The sequence below is a fragment of the Pimephales promelas genome, chromosome 7 (genome assembly GCF_988280905.1).
Source record: "Pimephales promelas chromosome 7, fPimPro1.hap1.1, whole genome shotgun sequence".
NCBI lineage: Eukaryota > Metazoa > Chordata > Actinopteri > Cypriniformes > Leuciscidae > Pimephales > Pimephales promelas.
In genome coordinates this window covers 12,750,054-12,774,080 of record NC_142775.1, presented here as the reverse complement: position 1 = coordinate 12,774,080, position 24,027 = coordinate 12,750,054, and the positions used below count along the sequence as shown (strand labels likewise).

Below are 24,027 nucleotides of genomic sequence, written 5' to 3'. Positions count from 1 at the left end.
AGCCGATATAAGAGCACATTTTGCACTTTCCTTTTGATTCCAATCATATTTCAAGCAATTAAGATCAATCATGTTGAAGAGTGTCTCAGGTGTCAAGTGTTGAAGGAAATAATTCATTATTTATCATCTTTAATATATCAGCCAAATTTTATTATCGGGCCGATAACGATAACATAAAAATGAGCAAATATCGGCAGATACCGATATGGTGGCCGATATATTGTGTACCCCTATCAAAAGGTAACTTCGCGTCCGTTGCCAAGGTCCATAGATATAAACAAATATAAACAATGTGTCGCATATACGTCGTCATCGTCTTGCTGCTCCCTCCCCGTTCTGTGATTGGTTCTCTATCTCAGGAGAAAATTTGGTTCATGGTGTCCAGGCTGCCTAGCAGCGTGAATAAAAATCGTGCTGCGGCAAGGCAGCATGGGGAAACCCAGGCTAATTAAAAGGTACAATATGTAAGAATTATCAAAATATCCAAAAACACAGTGTTATTTATTTATTCAATTATGTACGTACATTATCCTAAATGTTTCCAAACTCTTTATATATATATATACAGGGCCGGCTTTGCCGACAGGCGACACAGGCGGCCGCCTGGGGCGCCATCTGCTGGACGGGGCGCAAATTGCAGAATTGAAAAAAAAAAGTTAATTAAATGTATATATCGTATGATGAAAGCTGCACACACGCTGTACACTTTTACTGTGCATTGTCCACACACTGCTTGTTTTTGTACATTTCTTTTACAAGATTATACAATCCTAAAAAAACGACTGAGTCACTCTGACAAGCAGCTGTCAAACTCACGCGCGTTGCTCAGAAACCGGGAGTGGCGCGAAAACATCTGACAGCAGGTTTTAGCGCTTTAGTTTCCTCGGTGTGTTCCACGCGGTTCCGTGCCGTCGGCTCAAAATAGTCCTCGTCGGCGTTGTTTTGCCCGATTCGACATGTTGACAAGGGGATGCCCGCGTATATTCAAAACGGTAAGCATGCGCTGCTTTGTTTACGTTATGTGTAACGTTATCTGCGGCGGCAGCGTCAGTTTTCCTTTTTGAATGACGAATATAGAGTAATATATCTGCAGAAATAGACAGTTGGCTCATTGCACGCAAACGCAGAACGCACATTCTAGCTGACAGTCGCCTGTTCTCTTTCAGTCATGGTTCAAGTGCAGCTTTTTACCCCGACGACAGGGGACGAGAGGTGACATCGGCTTTCATCAGCACTAGTTCGTCGGCATTATACCTTCAATTGGTCTTCGTTTTTTGTACAACAAATATACATTTTTAATCATACAAATATTATATTTTTTTGTTTACTTCTCATCTATTCATTAATGCAGTGTTTTTGGAGATATAAATTTATATCCATTTACCACAAAATTCCTCAACTACACCATTAGCTTGCATATGAAATATTATTTTTTATGATACATTGCATTAATGCTGTAGTGCTAGGCCTTCATTTCTGTGTAAAAATTTTCAGATTTATGCCGGATATATATATATATATATATAAAATATATAGGTTTTTTTTTTTTTTTTTTTTGGGGGGGGGGGGCACTCTCGCCTTGGGCACCAAATAACCTAGAGCCGGTGTTGTATATATATATATATATATATTGGTGTGCATTGGTGTTCTGAAATGAGACAATGAATACTAATAAATATGTTTATGAATATAAAGAAGCGCTGTTTGTGATATTCTGTGAGTAGCTGTCATATGAGGTCCTGTGACAGTGAGGTGCTGCTAGTTTTGGAACAGAACTACCGACTCTTGCTTGTACTTGCTACCTGCAAGGTCCCCCAAGAAGTGTCTTTTCTGTTCTGAAACGCATTAAAGATTACTGCTGGTACAGCAGGGATGTGCCAGTCAATTCATGCAACACATTACAGCGAAGGCTCTGCCCGCAGCAGTTCCCCACATAGCCCCACCGCTCCGATTCCAGACCGCAAGGAGTGAAAGTGATTGATTACGTCTGACAGGAGTGGATTGCTTCTGTGCGGTGCTTCTATGACAGAGCTGATGCTTCACTTCAACATTGACTAACGAAGCATAAATCTGCTGATGCTTTATGCTCTCCCAATGTACAGCACAGCACTAGTCAATCAATGTACAAAGGGCAGACAGACAAAAAGCGACGCAGAGACGTATACAGAGAACTCTCGGGATGAGTATTCGTTCATCTGGGTTTGCTGCCAATCTTGGGGAAATAGAGTTCATTAAGATAAAGGGCATGTGGGAAAAAGCGGAGCAGAAGTTCTCTAACATCTCTTTACACCAGGTATACACAACGGCACAGTCACAAGATATGAGATATGAACATATAAAGTTGCAATGGTAGACATGTCTCAACTTGTAGAGATTTTGCAACATCTTTTGTAGTGCAGACTCGGGTCAAATCCAGATATATCTGTTCATTTAATAGTATTAGTTGTATTGTTTTGATTAGAGTTTTATGCGAGATGTGTATTTATGTTATGAAAAATCTTTTTGTTTATTTTAAAGTTAATTAAAAATTAAATATCAATGAGATGAAGTTATTTTAATATGTAAACATTTTATTTCAGTAGATTTTCCAAAAAAAAAAACAGTCTTTTGACCGGTAGTGTATACAATATTTTTGTGGAAACAGTCATACACAATCATTCAAAAGTTTGGGTTAAAGGAGTAGTTCACTTATAAAAAAAACTTTTGCTGATAATTTACTCACCCCCATGTCATCCAAGATGTCCACGTCTTTCTTTCTTCAGTCGAAAAGAAAATAAGGTTTTTGATGAAAACGTTCCAGCATTTTCTCCATATAATGGACTTCACTGGGCACCAAACAGTTCAAGGTCCAAATGAGAGTTTCAGTGCAGCTTCAAAGGGCTTTAAACGATTCCAGACGATGAATAAGGGTCTTATCTAGGATCGAAAAAAGATTTTGATGAACGAGTTTGAACAGGAGACTCACGAACACTCATAACAGAACAGCGCAAGTCGAGCATTTGTGCTTACAAAACTTAAACTTTTTTATTTATTTTTGAAATGAGCGATCGTTTCCCTTGATAAGACCCTTATTCATCGTCTGGTGTCGTTTAAAGCCCGTTGAAGCTGCACTGAAACTCTCATTTGGACCTTGAACCGTTTGGTGCCCATTGAAGTCCATTATATGGACAAAATCAAACGTTTTTTTTAAAAGTGAACTACTCCTGTAAGGTTTTATAAAAAAAAAAAGAAATCAATACATTTATTCAGCATAAAAACTAAGACATTTATAATGTTACAAAATATTTAGTAAATGCTGCTCTTTTGGTTTTTTTAGGTGTTCAAGCACGAAGTGCTGAAAACCTATTGTATTTGCTAGAAAGAAAAAAAAAAAAATCCCCAAAAACGCATCGTGCAGCCCAAACCGTAAGGGTTGGAGCTCTGAAACTTTGTCAAATGGTAGGGCCTCAAATTGAGGAGAACGTATCAGAGTATAAGCCCGATTGGCCCATAGGTGGCACTACAGCAACCAAAAGTACTAAATTGCTCATAACTCCTAGACCGTTCAACTTAGCTTCAATTTTACACCACTGCAATCCCTGGCTCGAGACGGACAAGATGTATATCTCGGATTTCCATTTGGAGCAAAAAAATGTGTTATTTAGGTTTTTGTTCAAAACCCACTTTTGCGAACTAGTCCCTGTTTTTTCCCCCAATCGGGACCAAACCAGTCTAGGCCTATTCTCTGGACTCTCTAGATAAATAATTATCGAAAAAAAGTTGAAATTTTGCATTTGGTTGACTGTAACAGGGTAGATAGTGGTCTGTGGCAAAATTCAGTCAAAAGCCAGTAAATCCCCCCCACAAAGTCACAACTTCACGGAAATCGATGAGCATATGTGTCCTAACATGGTTAGGAAGCATGCAAAGTTTCGTGAGGATCGGATCATAGGTGGCGCTATAATCGTCAAAACGGTCTCTCTTTATTAGGTGTTCCAGCACGGAGTGCTGAAAACCTATTGTATTTGCTAGAAAGAAAGAAAGAATCCCCTGAAACGCATCGTGCAGCCCAAACCGTAAGGGCTGGAGCTCTGAAACTTTGTCAGATGGTAGGGCCTCAAATTGTGGAGAAGCTATCAGAGTATGAGCCCGATTGGAACCAAACCAGTCTAGGCCTATTCTTTGGACTCTCTAGATCAATAATTATTGAAAAAAAGTCAAAATTTTGCTTTTGATTGGCTATAACAGGGTCGTTTACAAAAGGGGTGGGACAAAATGCACCCAAAATCATATAAATCCTAAAGGAAAACTCATATACTGTATGTCTCAGAACATGCCGAAGAAGCATGGAGATCGGACCATAGGTGGCACTATAACTGTTAAAAAGCTTTAAAACCATGTATTTCCAATGTTAAATCGCCTGTATTGATTGTAAATGGTGTTTTACGTCTATTATGCTGGTGGATAAATGCATGTTAAATAAAATTGAATGCCTTTTGATGCTTTTGTGCTTAAAGGCCTGAACTGCTTGAACACCGATAAATACTGCTTGCAGCTTCAATTTCTATTTATTATCACAAAAATTGAAAAATACAAACATATTCATACATACACACACACACACACAAATATACAAAGTTATGGTTATACCATCCCCCCCAATTGACTATATTCAACCAAACCTCAGCTTCTGGTGAGTGCTTCAGTTTTTGATCAGGTGAAAGAATGTGAAGTCAAGTACTCACAGAACACTTTGGGAAGCGCCTCGTTCAACCAAGAGCTTGACCACCGCTATGTGGCCGTTCCTGGTGGCATCATGCAGTGGAGAGTCGTTCTGATAACCTGGTGTGTTCAACAGCGCCCCCTGCTGAAGCAGTTCCTCCACCACTCCCAGATGACCGAGATTACAGGCCTCGTGCTACAAAAACCAAACACACTGATAATACATAATTGCCTTAGTACAACAATGTTCTATCATATGATGAAGGATTATAAGAGAGAGAGAGAGCATTATAATAATAGAATCAACAGCTTGGCAAAGGTCTTTAAGCCAGACCTGTGGAATTTATGACTGGGGGAAATCCAGTTATACATTTTTTCTTTAAGAAACTTAGAACATGTGGTGGTTCATTATTCCAGTTTTGAAAGGTTTTTCATAGAAAATTTATGATTTAGCTGTCAAGACTCCTTTTCCCAATTCTCAGTAGCCTACTGTGAAAGAAATAATGATATATTATTTAAACTGTAAAATACATCTGTAAAGTACAATTTAAAATATATGGGACCAGATCTAAGGGTCACACTTTTTCACTCCAGTGAATATTTCTAAGGTTAGTTTACTTTTAAAAAGTACATTTCCACAGAGTCACAAACTATGGAGCCTTGGCTACAAAAAAAAAAAAAGTTAGGCCATCCTTAAAAATATTTTGGTTTGCAGTAACAGCAAAATTTTTTTAAAAAAAGGGTCAGTAGGTAGGTCTATATTTTTTTTTTTTTTTTTTCAGGATTCAGTGTAAAAAAAAAAGTACAATTTCAGTCATGGTGATCATTAATTTTTTTTAAAAATTGCAAAGGAAAAAAATAAATAAATTGGGTCGGCCCTAAATTGACAGGGTCGGTCGGGTTACAGCAAACAAGAATATTTTGAAGGGTGGCCTTACGGTTCAAAAATTTCCACCAGTGTTATTCAGGAAAGAAGGATTTTCAGGTTTACAGAAAACTGTCTATATGGGATAAGCATTGTCTATAACACTATATGGAGTAAGTATTCACAATGGAACCTGCCAATAAGCATAATTTAAACAGCAAAACTACCCTGAAAAACAAAACATTTCATAAAAAAGATAAAAATATCAAACCATTGTTTTGGCCAACACAAAAAAAATGTTTAAATTATAAAACTATTTAAATGTATAATCCTTATCACTTGGCAACTTTCCCTAATCTGTAAATGTGTGTGCTGTGTGTGTATATACATAAAACATTTCAAAGACTACCACAAACATGGAAAGGCAATGGTGAAATCTACATTATATATAAAGGCAGTTGAGTGAACATGCAGCGTTCTGCTAGGATAACATACATTACTGTACAAACAAGGAAAAGCTTTTCAACCATTTTCAGCCCAGACAAACTCGAACAAAAGACAAGGCCGTGTAAAAAATTTATACTCAATTGTGTGCAAGTTCTCTTCACTCACCAGTGGTGTCCAGCCTGCGTTGTCCTTCAGGTTGGGGTCAGCTCCCTGAGCAAGGAGCTTACGAACCTCCTCTACATCACCCTGTGCAAAAGACCCGGGTCAAAAGATCTGTGGTAGATATTGATCAACCAGGCTCGAAAGCTGACCTAGCATCCATCATTAAGTAGTCAAAGTGACTCGCAGCTGGAATACTAACAAAGAACAATCTCAGATACAAGCAATAATAAACGATAGATTTAAACTGCTGGTTCTGTGAAGCACAAATTGGTGACATAGACAGGAAAGGAGAAAATACTAAACTGAAATAATAAAATGCAGCTATGTAATTGACATGCGAATAGTTAGAATAAAAATAGGCTTATCATATATTCTGGAATTAGTGGCATTTTTATCGTTTGAAACATCCTACAACTTACACTGAACTAAATTATAAAAGCAACACTTGTTTTTGCCCCCATTTTTCATGAGCAGAACTCAAAGATCTAAGACTTTTTCTATGTACACTAAAGGGAAATTTCTGTCAAATACACTGTTCACAAATCTGTCTAAATCTGTGTTAGTGAGCACTTCTCCTATTAAGCATTTATTAAGCATTTTGTGGAGTGAGCAGAAATATAACATGTTTTTAATGCTTGTAGTGTTTATTTCCGAATGTAACACCGGTGCAATAATCATGCTGTCTAATTGACCTATGACTAAGCCACGCCCTCAAACGCGATGAGCCAATCACAGTGCGCAGCTAACCTCAATACACTCGGACATTCTCTGCTTCCACTTCCATTGAAATACATTGGAGTTAGTCAGTTTTCATTCGCTTTTTCTTGTTATTTTAAGTTTAAAATGGTCAAACAGTGTGCATGGGGTACATGCAACTCTGACACTATGTTCTCGAGAGGCTGGACGACGGTGTGTATTTCTTTTACCCTTTCCCAAGCCACATCTCAACTGAAATAAGTGTCTGCTCTGGATTAAGTTTTACGATTAAGTTATGCGGTAGACACAACACCAACTAAACGTGGATAAATTAAACAAGGATGTCTACATCTGATCTAAGTTAAGTCAACAACGCATATGAACGTTATCTTTAAAATCTGTAACGTCACGTTAGTCTAATGTTAGACGTACATTAGAAAACATTAAAGTTAGCTTTTAGCTGCGTTGGTGAAATGGTGAAAATCTACATTATATATAAAGAATACATTAGAAAACATTAACGTTAGCTTCTAGCTGCGTTGTACATCATGTCAATTAGCTTAATTAACGTATCTGTAAATAACCGAGATAACAAATGTTAACAATGTTGTGCTGAAAGATTCATGTAAAAACTGTAGCACCAAACGGTGATGGCAACGATATGCGGTTTATCACGTTTACACTGTGACCTGTAGATCTCTGCCTGGAGCTGAAGCTTTTCATCGACCTTCTCAACAATAAAATTATTAATATAACCCTCCAATGCATAGTTAATGCCCTTTAGGTGACTTCAAGATGATATATATTTTTTTCGGTCTCCAAAAATCACCAATTGCCTCCTGTGAAATGTCTCCTACTGTGACGGCTGCCATAGCACCCGTGCCGTGTTTGTCCGAGTGATTGGAGGGGGCGTGGCTTAGCCATAGGTCAATTAGATTTGGGCGATCTACCAATTTGGCATCAGATGATATCTACAGTGAAACTGGGGGGGGGGGTATTTTCGTAATATTCTATTTTTTCACTAGATATTTTTCTCTATATCTCATTAGCAATTTCGATTTCAGGACGCTCTGGAGCTCAGCACAGAGCGAATGTACAAATGTGCCAGATTCAAACTGCGTGGGCACACATCACAATGCTTAGCCGATGCCGTCTATGATATTGTCCATCGGCCCAACCTTATGTCTAATCAGCACATTGATATGCCACACCTGTGAGTTGCATAGATTATCTCGGCAAAGGAGAAGTGCTCACTAACACTGAGAAATAGGCCTTTTGTGTACATAGAAAAAGTCTTAGATCTTTGAGTTTAGCTCATGAAAAATGGGGGTTTAGCTCATGAAAAAATAATTTTTTCCAGTGTATATAATGCAATTGACCTATGGCTAAGCCACGCCCCCTCCACTCACTCGGACACACAGTCAACATTCGGGAACAGGCGCTATGGCAGCTGTCACAGTAGAAGACATTTGACAGGAGGCAATTGATGATTTTAGAAGACAGAAAGATAATATATCATCTCCAAGTCACAAAAGGGCCTTAACTATGCATTGATTATATTAATCATCTTTTTTTGGTGAGGAGGTCGATGAAAAGCTTCAAAATGTACAGGTCACAGTGTAAACGTGATAAACCTTATATCGTTGCCATCACCGTTTGGTGCTACAGTATAAACATGACTCATTCAGCACAACATTGTTAACATTTTTTTATCTCGGTTATTTACAGATACGTTAATGAAGCTAAGTGACATGATGTACAACGCAGCTAGAAGCTAACGTTAACGTTTTCTAATGTTAGGCTAACGTTAGCTTAACGTTACATTAGAGATTTTAAAAATGTTCAAAAACGTTTAGTTGGTGTTGTGTCTACCGCATAACTTAATCGCATAACTTATTCCAGAGCAGACACTTATTTCAGTTGAGATGTTGCTTGGGAAAGGGTAAAAAATACACACCGTCGCCTAGCCTCTCGGGAACCTAGTGTCGGAGTTGCATGTACACCGTTTGACCATTTTAAACTTAAAATGACAAGAAAAAAACTGAAGAAAACTGACTAACTGCAATGCATTTCAATAGAAGTGGAAGCAGAGAATGTCCGAGTGTATTGGGTTAGCTGCGCACTGTGATTGGCTCATCGCGTTTGGAGGCATGGCTTAGCCATAGGTCAATTAACGCCAAGCACGCAGACAAAATACTCTCTAACAAAAATCATTAACTATGTATTTTGAATTTGGTGAATGACTTTATGTTGGTCAACACAGTAGTACAGAAATTATTCATCTCTTGGCTTTCAGTTTTTATCTCTCCTCACATTCATTTATACAGTTTGTGCGAGTTATTTTATATAGCGCATTATCCAAATGTCAGTAATTTAGTTTCACCATAAATTCATTTAGTCTTGGTGTTTATAATAAATATTCTGCCAATGAATGCCATTATAACTTAAGTTTAGTTTATACTTATATTTTTCAATCTTGTTCAATAGACTATTAACCATTTTTGTGGAGTGAGTGGAAATATAACATGTTTTTAATGTATATAGTGTTTATAAACCTTTTTATTTACCGGTATTTTACATTATTTCCAAATGTAATAACAAAATGCTTACAACGATGCAACTTTTGTGGTTTTATTAAAATTCTGTCAGATACTTACAAGCCAATAAATATTTTACAATTATCAGATATCGTCCGATAACAATTAAGTTGATAAAATAACTTTTAAAATGGAGATGAATAAATGTCACAAATGTATATGTCATTTCGTAGAAGCTAGCCAAACAGATGCCAACAAACCAATGTGTAGATGTGTGGAAGTCAACGCAAACCTTTATGGCAGCTAAGTGCAGTGGCGTCTCTCCATTGCGGTTCCTCTTCATGAAAGAGGGATTTGTCTTATTTCGTCTCACACTGGGAGACTTCCTCCTGAGGTCAGGGTTAGCTGGTGTGATTGGCTTCACATTCTGCTTCTCATTGGACTGTCTGGATGTCCTCTGAGAGGGGTCTTCAGTTCCTACTTTAGATAACCAAGTCTTTCTTCCTGAATTTCTGGGTTGTTGTGGTGTACTCTGCGGACTATAACTGTCCTGATTCTCTCTTGTTCTCTTACCAGTTCCAGGAAGAAAAGGCTGAGGAGGCCCTGGAGCATTTTCATTGGATTCTGGTGGGATATCAGTGTCAGCCAAAACCTGTTGATCATGATATGATGAACTCAAAGCTGCACAGTTTTTCTTTTCACGGTTTTCAGTTTCCGTATTTCTTAATATGCTTTTTTGGGGACTGGGAATTTGATTCTCTCCTTGGTGAGGAGCCTTATAAGTCTCCTTGGGGTGGCTGTGAGGGAAAAGAAAATAAACTTTCTTACTGCATCTCCTGTATTCCTCTCCAGAGCTCACTTTCTCATGCTCTTCATCCTTCTTGTCTATAGCAGCTTGTTTTCCAATGGCCCAATGCTGATTGATAGCTTCTAGCTTCAGCCGCTTAGATTCCTGCATAGTCTGAGACCGTGTTGTGGTTCTTTGACCACCGCTGGCTTGTCTGTAGACTTGGCTCCCTTTTTTCTTTGTTTTCTTATTTGCCTTCCCCCGTGGAGGAGTGGATGAGCCAGATTCCTGGGAGGAAGAGGTGAAGTTGAAGACAGACAGGTCCTTAGGTTCGGGCGAAGTCGCTTCCGTTCCCTGAAATTCATTTGATTTGTTGGATCCAGCGGGTTTCTCGATACAGCAGCGTATTTTGCGACTTTTTGGGCTAAACCACATCTTGATGTTCTTCTTGTTCTTAGGGACAGAGCTCTTTTCTGATTGTACGGCAGTGGCCATGGCTGAACAAAGAGAATAAAACCAGGAAGTCAAATGCTGAGCACATTAACGTATTATTTTAAAGGATACAATGAGATGGTTCCTACACATTTTCCATTTAAAATTCCATACTTTTCCAGACTCAAGTTTTCAAACCTCCTTCCAAATGATTTTTCAGATGATATTTAACTTAAATGGTTAATTTAGCATTATTTTCATCGCTATTTTTGGTATTTAGAACAATCATCTGTAAATATCTTTTTTCTGTTTGTTTGTTTGTTTTTTTCATTGGTTTTCTCAAAGTGATAACATGCACTTACATGATTATTAAAACTAAAAACACTTTATAACCTGCATATCTGCACATGAAAATGTGCACCTTGAAGTCATTCAGTCGTGACTGAACTTACTGAACTTATGCCATGAAAACACTGTATGATACATCTATTTTTAGAAACTCTTCTAAACTTTATATTTTAAAAATCTGAATATGGGCAATAGTCTGGAAACACAGATACTTTTTTTCCTTTTGGTTATTCCATTTGGGGTTATTGAATTAATTTTTCTTATAGCCTTAAAAAAATATTTTTTTGTATTTTACTTTTGTATTTTTTTGTATTTTATATTAATATTATATACAGTATATATATATATTTAGTATATATATATATATATATATATATATATATATATATATATATAATATGTTTTTGTGTGTGCGTGTGTGTTTTTTTACTTCCAAAGAATTCTCCCTTTAATCATCTAAGACTTCCTTAATTTGTCAATGACCCTTAAGCTTAGAAAAGAGACCTTTGAAAGAACAGTGAGCTTTGACATTGTTTTAAATAGTAGTTAAATGTCCCCTGCTGACATTAACCTCATATGCAGGCAGAGCTAAAGCACAGTGTGGTGTGTAAAGCAGTCCCTCCAGGATTTCACGATTTTTTTTGTGATTTTTGCGATCAAAATGACTGATTTTGTGGTGGTAATTTCCAAAAATTTGTGAAAAAATTTGCGATTTATATATAACATTTACCATAATAGTATTCAGTCCTTCCAGAAAAACACGGAGTTTTTTTGTGATTGTTGCGGGCAAAAATTGATTGATTAGCCTGCTCGGCCCGTTTTCTTTAAAAATGCGATGGAATATGCGGGATATTTATGCAATTTTATGCGATGAAATTGCAGGAATTTGCCAAAATTGAGAGAACTTGCAAAAATTGCGGTTTGATGAAAAAAGATTTCTCTTTTTCAGTGATTCCCCCGACGTCCTGTTCTCACTAGGCTAATGTAAGAGTCATTTCTTATTACTTCCTTTGATAAGCAAGCATACTACATCATAGAAAGTGCTGGGAATATTTAATTTCTCATCTTGTTTTATTTCAGACTATAACGAGTGTAAATAAGGTGTGGCCCCTTTAAGAGCTGCGCGCTCCCTGTTGAACTCTCTGCAGTGTTATATTATATGTGCGCCTCAAACGCCCCATGTGTGCGGGTAATTTCTGTTTGATGCTACTTCTTTTATCTTATGTTGTTTATTAAGTAACGATGTGACGGTAGAACGTGTGACAGACAGTTATACGAGTTCGATTTGTGAGATTTCAATCGCCTCCGTGAGTCTGTCTGGCGTCGCGTAATTGCGTCACTTCATAACGTTCCCATGGAAACAGAGGGAAATGGCTGCTCTTGTGTGAAGCAAACGGAACATTTTTTAACTTTCTACTACAATACACGTGACTTTTTTTGCAACGAAAATGCGAGGATTATGAAATTATGCAAACCCCGCATATTTTGCAAGGAAATCGGCAATTTATGCGGCGAAAGTGCGGCGTATTTGAAAAAATGCGGCCCCCGCATAAATATGCGGACTTTGGCTGATTTTGCATTGAATTCAGCGATCGCATAATCGCGTTTTTCTGGAGGGACTGGTAAAGATGTAATGTGCTCATTTATCCAGTGGTTTTATACACTTCTCCTGCCTAGGTGTTGTATTTGATGCTAGAGCAGCACCAGCATGAGAGACTCAGCATGACCTCTCCACCAACTCAATCTCCTCTGCAGCGTTAAACTCCCTGACCCCTGGGGCAGAGAGCTGTCTGTCAGACGGCACATCTCTCTGCCATCGGCAGCATCACTTCAACTCAGCTCAGAGGAAACCGCCAGAGCTACTATGGAAAATTACATTGCATAATTATAGTCATTATCAAGCTCAAAGTTCAGTTGGGGATTTGAGTGTTGAGAAAAAAAAAAGGACCATCAATTTATAAAGTCCATAGTGTTCAGTACATTACATTCAGGGATGTAATAATATACAAGTATTATGGTTATAATTGGTGGCTTGATGTCATGATGTGAAGGTTGTCTTACTTGAGAACTCTGGTGAATCCAGCTTGCAGAATACTTGTTATGTTACTGAGCTGTTTCTTGATTTGAATGTCTTTCACCCAAGCAGGACCTTGGCACAGTGCAACCATCACCAGCATAAGGTCGTGCACAAGACCTATAGGACAGATCACATGCATACTTTATTATTTCCTATACGTATTGGGGCTGGATGATATAATGGGAAAACAATATATATATATATATATATATATATATATATATATATATATATATATATATATATATATATATATATATGAAGAGTTCAGATGCAAAAGCCTTTAAATGCCATTTGAAATTTTCTTCTTTAATGATGATTTTTATCAAACTTGTATATTTAAGTTCAGTAATTTCACTTAAATAACAATTAATAGGTAATTATCATCGCCATTTAAGTGAAATCACTGAACTTAAATATACAAGCTTGATAAAAATGATCATTCTAGAAGAAAATTTCAAATGGCACTTAGAGGCTTTTGCATCTGAACTCTTCATAAATATATATATAAATGTGTGTGTGTGTGTGTGTGTGTGTGTGTGTGTAAATATATATATATATATATATATATATATATATATATACACATATATATACATACATACATATATATTATTATATATACATATACACTACCGGTCAAAAGTTTTAGATCGGTAAGATTTTTTTATGTTTTTAAAAGAAGTCTCTTCTGCTCACCAAGGCTGCAATTATTTGATAAAAAATACAAAAAAACAGTAATAGTGTGAAATATTATTACAATTTAAAACAGCGGTTTTCTATGTGAATATATAGTGAAGTGTAATTTATTCCTGTGATCAAAGCATTACTCCAGTCTACAGTGTCACATGATCCTACAGAAATTTTTATAATATGATGCAAGAAACATTTATGATTATTATCCTATTTCAGGATTCTTTGATAAATAGAAAGATCAAAAGAACAGAATTGATCTGAAATTGAAAGCTTGTAACATTAATCACTACCATTCAAAAGTTTGGAGTCAGTAAGAATTTATTTTTTTATTTTTTGGGGAAAGAAATTAGAAAATACTTTTATTCATCAAGGATGATTTAAATTGATCAAAAGTTACAGAAAAGACATTTATAATGTTAGAAAAGATTAGATTTTAAATAAATGAAATTTAAATTTCTATTCATCATAGAATTTTGGGGGGGAAAATGATACATGACTGTTTTCAACATTGAAAATAATAATTTATGTTTTTGAGCATAAAATCAGCATATTAGAATGATTTCTGAAGGATCATGTGACACTGAAAACTGATGTGTAATCAGCAACAGTAATGATGTTGAAAATTCAGCTTTCAAATTACATTTTAAAATATATTAAAAAAGAAAACAGTCATTTTAAATTGTCATAATATTTCACAATATTACTGTTTGTCTTTTTTTTTCATCAAATAAAGCAGCCTTGATGAGCAGAAGAGACTTCATTTAAAAACAGAAAAAATCTTACTGATCTAAAACTTTTGACCGGTAGTGTATATATACACACACACAGTATACATGCACACACAGATATGTATATATATGAAGAGTTCAGATGCAAAAGCCTCTAAGTGCCATTTGATCATTTTTTATCAAGCTTGTATATTTAAGTTCAGTGATTTCACTTAAATGGCAATGATAATTACATATTAATTGTTATTTAAGTGAAATTACTGAACTTAAATATACAAGTTTGATAAAAAATCATTATTAAAGAAGAAAATTTCGAATGGCATTTAGAGGCTTTTGCATCTGAACTCTTCATATATGCATACATATGAAGAGTTCAGATGCAAAAGCCTCTAAATGCCATTTGAAATTTTGTTCTTTAATGATGATTTTTATCAAACTTGTATATTTAAGTTCAGTAATTTCACTTAAATAACAATTAATAGGTAATTATCATTGCCATTTAAGTAAAATCACTGAACTTAAATACAAGCTTGATAAAAATCATCATTCTAGAAGAAAATTTCAAATGGCACTTAGAGGCTTTTGCATCTGAACTCTTCATATATACATAGATCAGAACTGTCGAGGATAACAAGGAAGTTACAAAACTAATTTCCATTGTGGTCCTCGTTGTAGTCTAATAAACATATATACTTATACATTTGTGTGTGTATACATCTATACTATAAATTTGGTCAAAAATACTGTAAAAACTATTATGAAATTAAAATATTTTTTTTCTTTAAAATACTTCAATATGTAGTTTCTGTAACAACGGAGCTGAATTTTCAGCAACCATTACGCCAGCTGATTGTCTGATCCTCAAGCTAGAGAAGTACTTGCCTTCTGCAGTGTTGTGCATCTCTGGCCTTGTCCACTTCACTCTCTGTCCTGGTTCAACACAGTTTACTTTCTTATTTTGAGGCAATGTCTCAGCCTTCAATGTCTCAGTTCTTAATAATGACTCTTATTATTATTATTATCATCATTGTTGAAAACTTCTTTTGCTGCATAACATTTTATGGAAACCATGATACATTTTTCTCAAGATTTTTGGATGAAAGTTCAGTGAATGGCATTTATTTTAAGTGGAAATCTTTTGAAACCTTGTCCCTTCCAACCAATTTAATCTGTCCTTGCTGAATAAAAGCATACACTTCTTAAAAAAAAACAACGTCCTTACTGCAAACTTTTTAAATGGTAAAAAAATTAAAAAATAAAAAAAATAAAAATTGCTCCAAATCAGCATAGAATATCATGAAGACACAACACTGAAGACTGGAGTAATGATGCTGAAAATTCAGCTTTTCCATCATAAATTACAGCTTTATATATATTGTAGTTTTTAACTCTTCTTTTCAAAAACATTACAAAATTTTAATTCTTCCAAACTTTTTGCCGATAGTATATACAGTATAAATCAAAATAAATGGCTAAGGAGAAAGATCTGTGAACATTTGGAATCGTCAACATGTTTTTTTAAAGTGATACTTCTCTTAACCAAGGTAACTCTTAACTGATCAAAAACACCATTACTAAAGGTGTTATTACTGTTTATATTCATGTAATTCAATCTTAATCTGCGAAGAAAAGCCTCATTTGAGCAGCCAATAAATCAGTCTAAGACAACATTACCCTATTCAAAGCACAGTAATGTGTTGTAATATGTTCATTTAGTACTAAAGAACCCTTTCTTATTATCTTAGCGCAGTTAAAAAGGTTGTCCTACTTAATGATGTGTAGAAACAGCACTTCTACGGCTTTGTTTTGAGTATTGAGCACACTTGCATTCCTAAACTCTCACTTCAAAAAGGGCTGTAAAGAAACAGCTTTCTCAAGAAAAGCAGCCGTTTTTGTTCATTTGAGAGATAAAGGCTATTGCACTTAATACTGCTTCGAAATAAGAAAGTAAACTGTGTTGAACCAGGACAGAGAGTGAAGTGGACAAGGCCAGATGCACAACACTGCAGAAGGCAAGTACTTCAGAGTCTCTAGCTTGAGCAACAGACGCTCAGCTGGCAGCTTCAATAAACAGTACACACCAAACACCAGTTTCATCTGCCACACTGAGAAGAAGACAGAGAAACGCTGGCCTTTTAAGAAGACTTTCAAAGATAAAACCACATCTGAAACTGCCAAATGTGAAGAAATAAGGTAGGATGACAAAAATAACATATGAACTCGATGGTATACATGGTTAGAAAAGGAGTATTATGGGAAGGTGAAAGTAAGTTTGGCCCATCCATAACAATAGGTAAATAATATGTTATGGATCAACCATCCATAACAATAGGCAGTGTTGTGCCTGAACTCCTCTTTTCTTCTACTATCATTTTTATCAAGCTTGTATATTCAAGTTCAGTAATTTCACTTAAATGGCAATGGAGATTCCCTATTAATTGTCATTTAAGTGAAATTACTGAACTGAAATATGCAAGCTTGATAAAAATGATCATACTAGCAGAATGTATATATATATATATATATACTACACAAAGACAAATACACAAACTGAAAAAGTCAAATATGTAATCAATCATATGCCTATAAGAGTGTAACAGTTTTAAATGTAACTTATGTCTATTGGATATAAAAAATATTCATGACATAAGCCTGATAAAGCTGCAACCCATAAATAAGCTGCAGATTCAGATACGCACGATGCGAAAACTACATGGCAATAATTTACTAATTTATTTAACCAGCAAAGCATCTGGTCCAATATATGGTCCATTGAGTCTAAGGCTTATCGCCTCTCTCCTGAGATATGAACTGTAAAATCATATTGAAATGACGTTTTGGCCTGTTAGGACCAGGATGCACAATCTACTTTCATTATGAAACTAAACATAACCTACCATTTAGAACACAGCGGAAGTTTTCGCGAAGTTTTGCAAGTGTCTCTTTAGTCCTGGTAAATGTCTCAGATTTTGACAGTTTGACAGGATGATATTTCTTGTTACATAATAACCGAGTAAGAGACCGATCATCACAATATTTCTCTAGACGTGTTTTTGAAGGTGGCGCCAACAGCGGGGAAGCGAAGGGGAGGAGCTCAGTTGAGCGGACTTACACTCTGATTGGTCAACTGGGCTTTTAGTTGTGAAGTTCCTTCCTTCCTGTTTACTTACTTCAGAATAAAACGTCAATATAAATCAACCAAAACGTTTTTAAAAACCCTTTAAATATAAAGTGTAGTGTCTCATGGGCATTGTAGGCTATAATAGTGTGTCGTCGTATATTGTATTTTACTGTATATTGGATAAAATATTAAACAATTATAGATTGCAATCATATTAGTTTGTTTTTCTTTTATCACAAAAGCACAATTAAGTGAATATATGAGTCTTTAATTATCATTACTTTGAGTACTTCTAAACGAAAAAAAAAAGTTTTCTTAAGAACATAATTAAATACCGTGGTTAGTGACTGATAATTTCCATTTTAATTTGACTATTGTGTATCAGTGTATCACTAAAGTACAATTCATCACTCTACATACAGTAGTTCATTCGGTTAAGACGGTTTGTTGTACATTTGCTTTTAAAAAATCAATTTGTAAAGTGTAGTGACGGTATTTAGCTTTTTTAAATGTCATTGTGTGAGGGTTAAGTCTTTTGAACTATTTTAATATGACACCGGTGACAAATTATCAAGGTGTCCCACTTTACCTGTGTTCCCATATGTAAAAAACAAACAAACTGAAATGCAGTTCGAATGAACATTAGTTCATCACTTCCACAGAGCTCGATTTTCTATGCAAAGAAATTGCATACCTCAACTCATGACATAAAGAACCAATTGCCCCGCATTCAATAAGACAAACGCTCAACAACTGCATGTGAAAAATAGCTTTAATGTAAAAATAAGCTTAGTACATTTTTAAAAGAGGAACTGTGCCTTGCAGCAGACAGAGGAAAGGGCCGATGAAATATTCAGTACATTCTTGCACAAGAGATGTGCCTTCAGAGAAAATATTAATGAGAGTGAAGATGTGCAGACATTGAAGAATCATTTATATCTCCAAGCCAAAAAGGTCTTTGTGATTTATTTCAACCCCAGACAAGAGCTGCATCGATGCAGCCAGCAGTTTAACAGGATGGACTCTTCTCTCTGCATACATAATTAATTCTGTTATGTCGTGATTAAAATATATATAATATATATATTTGGTAGAGCTGGTCAAATTTCAAACAATTTAGTAAATAAATACTTAATTTCCTTTGATAAGAAGCAGCGAATTTGTTTGACGACAAATTAAAGTATACGTTGAATTTGCATCAAAATGTGTAAACTAATGTAGACTTTGCAAATAACAAAACAAAACAAAAATCCATAAAAAGGTTCTTTAATGTTGATCCCATATTTGGAAGAGTAGAAAGAAGGTGAATACACATAATTTTTCATAATGATCTTCAATAATTAACCATAAGGTATTTGGCGACTTCATTATTCAATAGCCTTCCATCAAAGTCAAAAACCCAAAAAATGATCGTGTCTATAAAATATGTCCTATATATTAAATTAATGTCTTTTTTGAGGTTCATTGAATCTCATAATGTGCAAATATTTTAGGAGTCTAAAGCATTGTACGAGTCTAGACTGTCGATGTCCGATCCTTCCGTGACTTCCTGTGCGTCTGTGTCCGTTTTCCCCATGGCGAAGTTAATGAAAACCTAAGGAGACAAGTTTTTTTTTTTTCATTTTTCAAGTTCATTTTTCTCCATTGTCACCATCACCAGCTTCACAATTAAACATTTTGTCATTATTTACACATTATTTATTCATATTTCAGTGTATAAGACATTTCAGTGTATTTTAGACATGTATAAATGTTAATATATAATCAAATAAAATAAAATAAAATAATGCCCTCCTATTTTCATTTAGTCTAAACCTGATGTACAAAACTAGACATTTACAAAAAAAATTGACATTTGACAAAAAGTCAGAACAAATGACTAAAACTTTAACTGAAATTAAAATAAAACCATAAAATCTCATTCAAAATATTAAAGCAGCATTATGTTATTTTTGAAGTTTTGCTCTCGGGCTCCCCCTACAGTTGGGAAACAAACTAGGGGATACACGCGTGCATTTGACAAGCGATACCCCCGAACTCTGCAGAAGGAAGTAGTTCTCACATCTTGGGCAGACTGCCAGTGTTGCGTGTGAAATGTCTTCATCCCAGGTACATTGGCATATATTTCAACATGTCTTATGAATATAGTGTCATGGGCTTTATTTTTTTTTTATTTTTTTCAAACGTCAAAAGATTGCGTATCTCACGTTTACAAGCCAGCGTCTTTATAGTAACGTTAACCTATTGGTTACTATTATATAATGGATATGCTAATTCATTTCAATGTTTGTTTGTAGATAATAGCCATGTCGTCAATATTATAATGTCAAGCTACCATAGATGAATCTGCAAATTTGAAAAAATCGATTCGCATTATACCCTGAGGCAAGACACTTGCACCAGAAAAATAAGTTACAAACATGACTATCAGCCTGCAGACATAGGATAGTTATCCTGACTGATTGTTTTGTTACTTACGTGCAAGAATTTAACGTTAGCCCCTACCCTACGAATAAAATCGCACTGCGGCAAGGCAGAATGGGGAAACCCAGGCTACGAAGTTACAGAGTGCCAGTAAAAGCGATACAGACACCGTCAGGCTGTGGCAGACCTGTCATTCAACCTATTTTAAGTCGATGTACCATCTCAAGGGTTTTGGAAAAATATTATAAAGGTTGAAAAAACGACATAGTGCTGCTTTAATAAAAGCTATAATGATGAAAAAAAAACACTGGTTTAAGGACTACTTTTATGACTCGACAAATCACTGGATAGTGTGTGAAGGATATAGGAAATGAGATGTGTGAAAATTCTTCAAACAAAAACTAAAATCTTTGTGTTCCACAGAATGTATCTTACCTCATCCAGAGTGGTCTGGCTGACGGAAAAGTGTTTGATTTGCAGTACAGCCTTGTTGGACTCTAACAGGCCAAAGATTGAAGCCACACCACCAGGAGCAACAGGCACATGGTACTCCACCATATTCGAGTGATGATCCTTTATGGACAGAAGATGGATAACTTAGCTAGCTAAAATAACAGAATACACGTATTGCAAAGGGATCACATAAAAAAATAAAATAAAATAAAATCCTGAGGTCCACTAATAATGCTAGTAACATAATTTTCTTTGTCCCCAAAACAAGCATAATTGAATTTTTAGGACCATTTCCACCCTCTCTCTCTCTCTGACCCATGCTGTTTTTATTTCTTCTGTGCCTTAAAGACTTCTCTGTAAACTCCCTATTTACTGCACATTTGAAATGAGATACAGTGCATTACTGTCGAGTCCGATGTACTGTCATTTAAATCTTTAAAAATTGCACGTGGGCACATATGTGGGCTGTCATATGCTTAAATATCTTCATCTGACGAAATACGACGAAAAAGTTCAGATTTCACAGCTTAGTTTTAAAGAGAATATATTATGTGTTGGTTTTTTTTTTCCCATTTTCAGCTTTCTTTAATGTGTAATGTTTTTGAGCATGGAAAAAGGATTGCAAAGTTAAAAAGTCACTCCAAAGAGATTTATTCTCTATATATTAGAAAGCACTGAAAGAGGTTCTGCGACAATGTAAAATATGAAAAACATTCAAGCATGAAAACGTGAATTGACTTTGTATACGTGCTCTTTAAATAGATACTAACTTTCACTGGAAAAGTTTTAAAACTTTCACAATAGGTTTTCATTTAAAAAAAATCAGAAATAAAAGTGATCAATTCATTTAAATTTATGAGATATCCCAGAATATATACCCCAAAAATGTGTTAGATAAATGTGTTAGAAATGTGTTTAATGAAAAATATCCTTATCACATGCTTTTTTTTTTTCTCTTTCTCACCTTCAGGAACGTGCTGGGGAAATTCTGCTGCATGAAGTTACTGATCATATCTACATCATAGGAAGATCCAGCTAAGTACATCTTCACCGTGAATCCTTTGCCAAACCTGTCAGATGAACACAAGATTATTTTATCAGCAGGGAAAAAAAAATTATGAAGCATCTGCAGGAGAAATCCGCCTCTAGAGTGTGTTGCGTGAAAGAACTATGGAAAATAATTGGTGGAAGGAAGCACAGGACACAGAAAGATAAACCACTGACCTGTTCTTGATGTGCTGTAGGGAGCCGAGACATCTGAACTGCCCTTTTACCATTATAGCCAGACGGGTGCAAAGGGCCTCACACTCCTCCATACTGTAGGATACAGAGACAAATTGCATAGTATAGTATAGTTTTTTAAAACGATTTAAACTTATAAGACAAAATTTGAATGTTGGCTTCAAAGCATCGCCTGAAACGATACATAGGCTAGGTTTAAAAAACATTAACAGGTTAACTCATAATATATAGTTAAACATGTTTAATGCAATATTTTACTACATTATTTAATATATATATGTATGTATATATATGAAGAGTTCAGATGCAAAAGCCTCTAAGTGCCATTTGAAATTTTCTTCTAAAATGATCATTTTTATCAAGCTTGTATACTAAAGTTCAGTAATTTCAGTTAAATGTCAATGAAGATTACCTATTAATTGTCATTTAAGTGAAATTACTGAACTTAAATATACAAGCTTGATAAAAATGGTCATTTTTAGAAGAAAATTTCAAATGGCATTTAGAGGCTTTTGCATCTGAACTCTTCATATATAAAATATATGTATAGATATGGCTACATTGTATGTAAAGCTGCTTTATAATGGCATTTATTGTGTTTACATTTAAATGGGATTTTAAATGTGTTTTTTTATTTTTTTAGTTAAAGGGGCACTATGCAGGAATTCCGTTTTTGTCAAACAGCGACCCCTAGAGTCGCTGTGGAGTACTTGCATTTAACGTTACTGTTGTAAATACCACTCACGCAGAGTGTGACGCGTTGCATACTATACAATAGTACATTGGGTTTAATTTGTTATTTAATGAGATCTATTTGATAGTGGTGAGAATTTTCATGTGATTAAATACATAGATCTGGCTATTCTCCCCATGAACTTTAGTGGTCCAGGGGCAGAACTTTTGCCAAGCGTGTCAGAGGTTCTGGGTTCTAATCCGTACTAGTTGTAGTTTATTTTCCTCACAAAACTGATAGTTTATTATTAGTTGTATATCAAGCAGGGACACGTTTTTTGTGCATTAGGTTTTGTGATTTCACCGTTACAAATATAGAGACTCTCTCAGTCCCCCTAACGGATTGAAGCGCATGTTCATGTCCATATCCGCGCCACTGATCGCAGAGGCAACGAGCTCTTTGGTCACTTTATTTCAAAAACAACACATTTCAGATCGCCTCTTATTTACCAAACGAACGAATTGAATGCTCTACTAGAGTTAACTGGAAATGTTTTATTTGTTTGTAGTGCCGCGAAATGTTCCAATGGGGACATATCACACCCGCAAATTACGCCTATGTTCGTGTCTGACTCTTTAATCGGTCAGTCCTCTTGGGGGACGGCCACCATTCAACCCGAAAGAAGTTGAAACCATAAAACCATTTCAATAACTCCGAAGCTGTTCTGTTAAAGGAACACTCCGACTTTTTGGGACTTTAGCCTATTCACCTTACCCCCCAGAGTTAGATAAGTCCATACATACCTTTTTCATCTCCGTGCGTGCTATAAGTCTGTTTGACGCACCCACCGCTAGCCTAGCTTAGCACAAAGACTCGATGTGACTGGTTGCAGCTTTCATACTGATCCAAATGAGTGGCAAAATAACGCAAACGTTTTCCTATTTACATGTTGTGGTTTGTATAGTCACAGAGTGTGCAAATATCAAGGCCATATGAGACACAGACATCTTTTGACCGTATAAATACTATATTTTCTGAAGGGGAAGCACTGCTACTTGGGCAGAGTGATAACAATCTCACCTGAGACGCACCGTGACGAGGAGCAGAGAGTTCGCTTCGCTCAGCGTTGGAATAAAGAGTCAGCAATTACTAACGTTAGATAGAAAAGCATAGTTTATCATGGGTGTTTGCTTTATTGTATGAGCTGTGACAATAAACAGGGGAGACCAGGTAATACAGTACCATGTTTCATTGATTTCCAACCAAAAACGCACCCAGATTTATATCACATGAATAAATAATTATTATTACAGGAATCAATATATTTTAAATGCAATTTATTAGCTGAACCAAATGTATTCAACAGTAGCCTATATAATATACAGTATTGCATTACTATAGGATAGAATAAGGGGAAAGTAATAGCACAAATTGTTTTTGCACAATGAACTCACAGCCTATCGTACCCTTTTGCACGCTCAAGTTCGTTATTTCCATGGTTATTTCAAATTTAGGCTACTAGGCGCGCCGCGCGCAGGGTGCAAGTTCAACGCGGTGAACGCGCTCGTTTTTTCCCCCCAAGCGCGTCCGCACCGCATCAAGATAAAAACATATTCATACCCTAATCATATAATAGTC

General features: G+C 35.7%; 2 protein-coding genes across 2 annotated transcripts in view; both read right to left on the bottom strand.

Moving 5' to 3' along the window:
• The window catches only part of bard1 (BRCA1 associated RING domain 1), a 41,888-nt gene extending 24,375 nt beyond the window's left edge, over window positions 1-17,513 (bottom strand). The window contains exons 1-5 of the mRNA XM_089133080.1: window positions 17,374-17,513; window positions 13,037-13,169; window positions 9,701-10,692; window positions 6,179-6,259; window positions 4,725-4,897 (exon numbers count right to left, since the gene is read on the bottom strand). Of these exons, the coding sequence (XP_088989206.1) occupies window positions 4,725-4,897; window positions 6,179-6,259; window positions 9,701-10,690 (1,244 nt within the window). The 5' untranslated portion in view covers window positions 10,691-10,692; window positions 13,037-13,169; window positions 17,374-17,513. The remainder of the gene's footprint in view (window positions 1-4,724; window positions 4,898-6,178; window positions 6,260-9,700; window positions 10,693-13,036; window positions 13,170-17,373) is intronic.
• An 838-nt stretch (window positions 17,514-18,351) lies between these two features.
• abca12 (ATP binding cassette subfamily A member 12) overlaps window positions 18,352-24,027 on the bottom strand; it is a 95,926-nt gene continuing 90,250 nt past the window's right edge. Inside the window, exons 73-76 of the mRNA XM_089133079.1 lie at window positions 21,699-21,791; window positions 21,439-21,544; window positions 20,457-20,594; window positions 18,352-19,191 (exon numbers count right to left, since the gene is read on the bottom strand). Of these exons, the coding sequence (XP_088989205.1) occupies window positions 19,087-19,191; window positions 20,457-20,594; window positions 21,439-21,544; window positions 21,699-21,791 (442 nt within the window). The 3' untranslated portion in view covers window positions 18,352-19,086. The remainder of the gene's footprint in view (window positions 19,192-20,456; window positions 20,595-21,438; window positions 21,545-21,698; window positions 21,792-24,027) is intronic.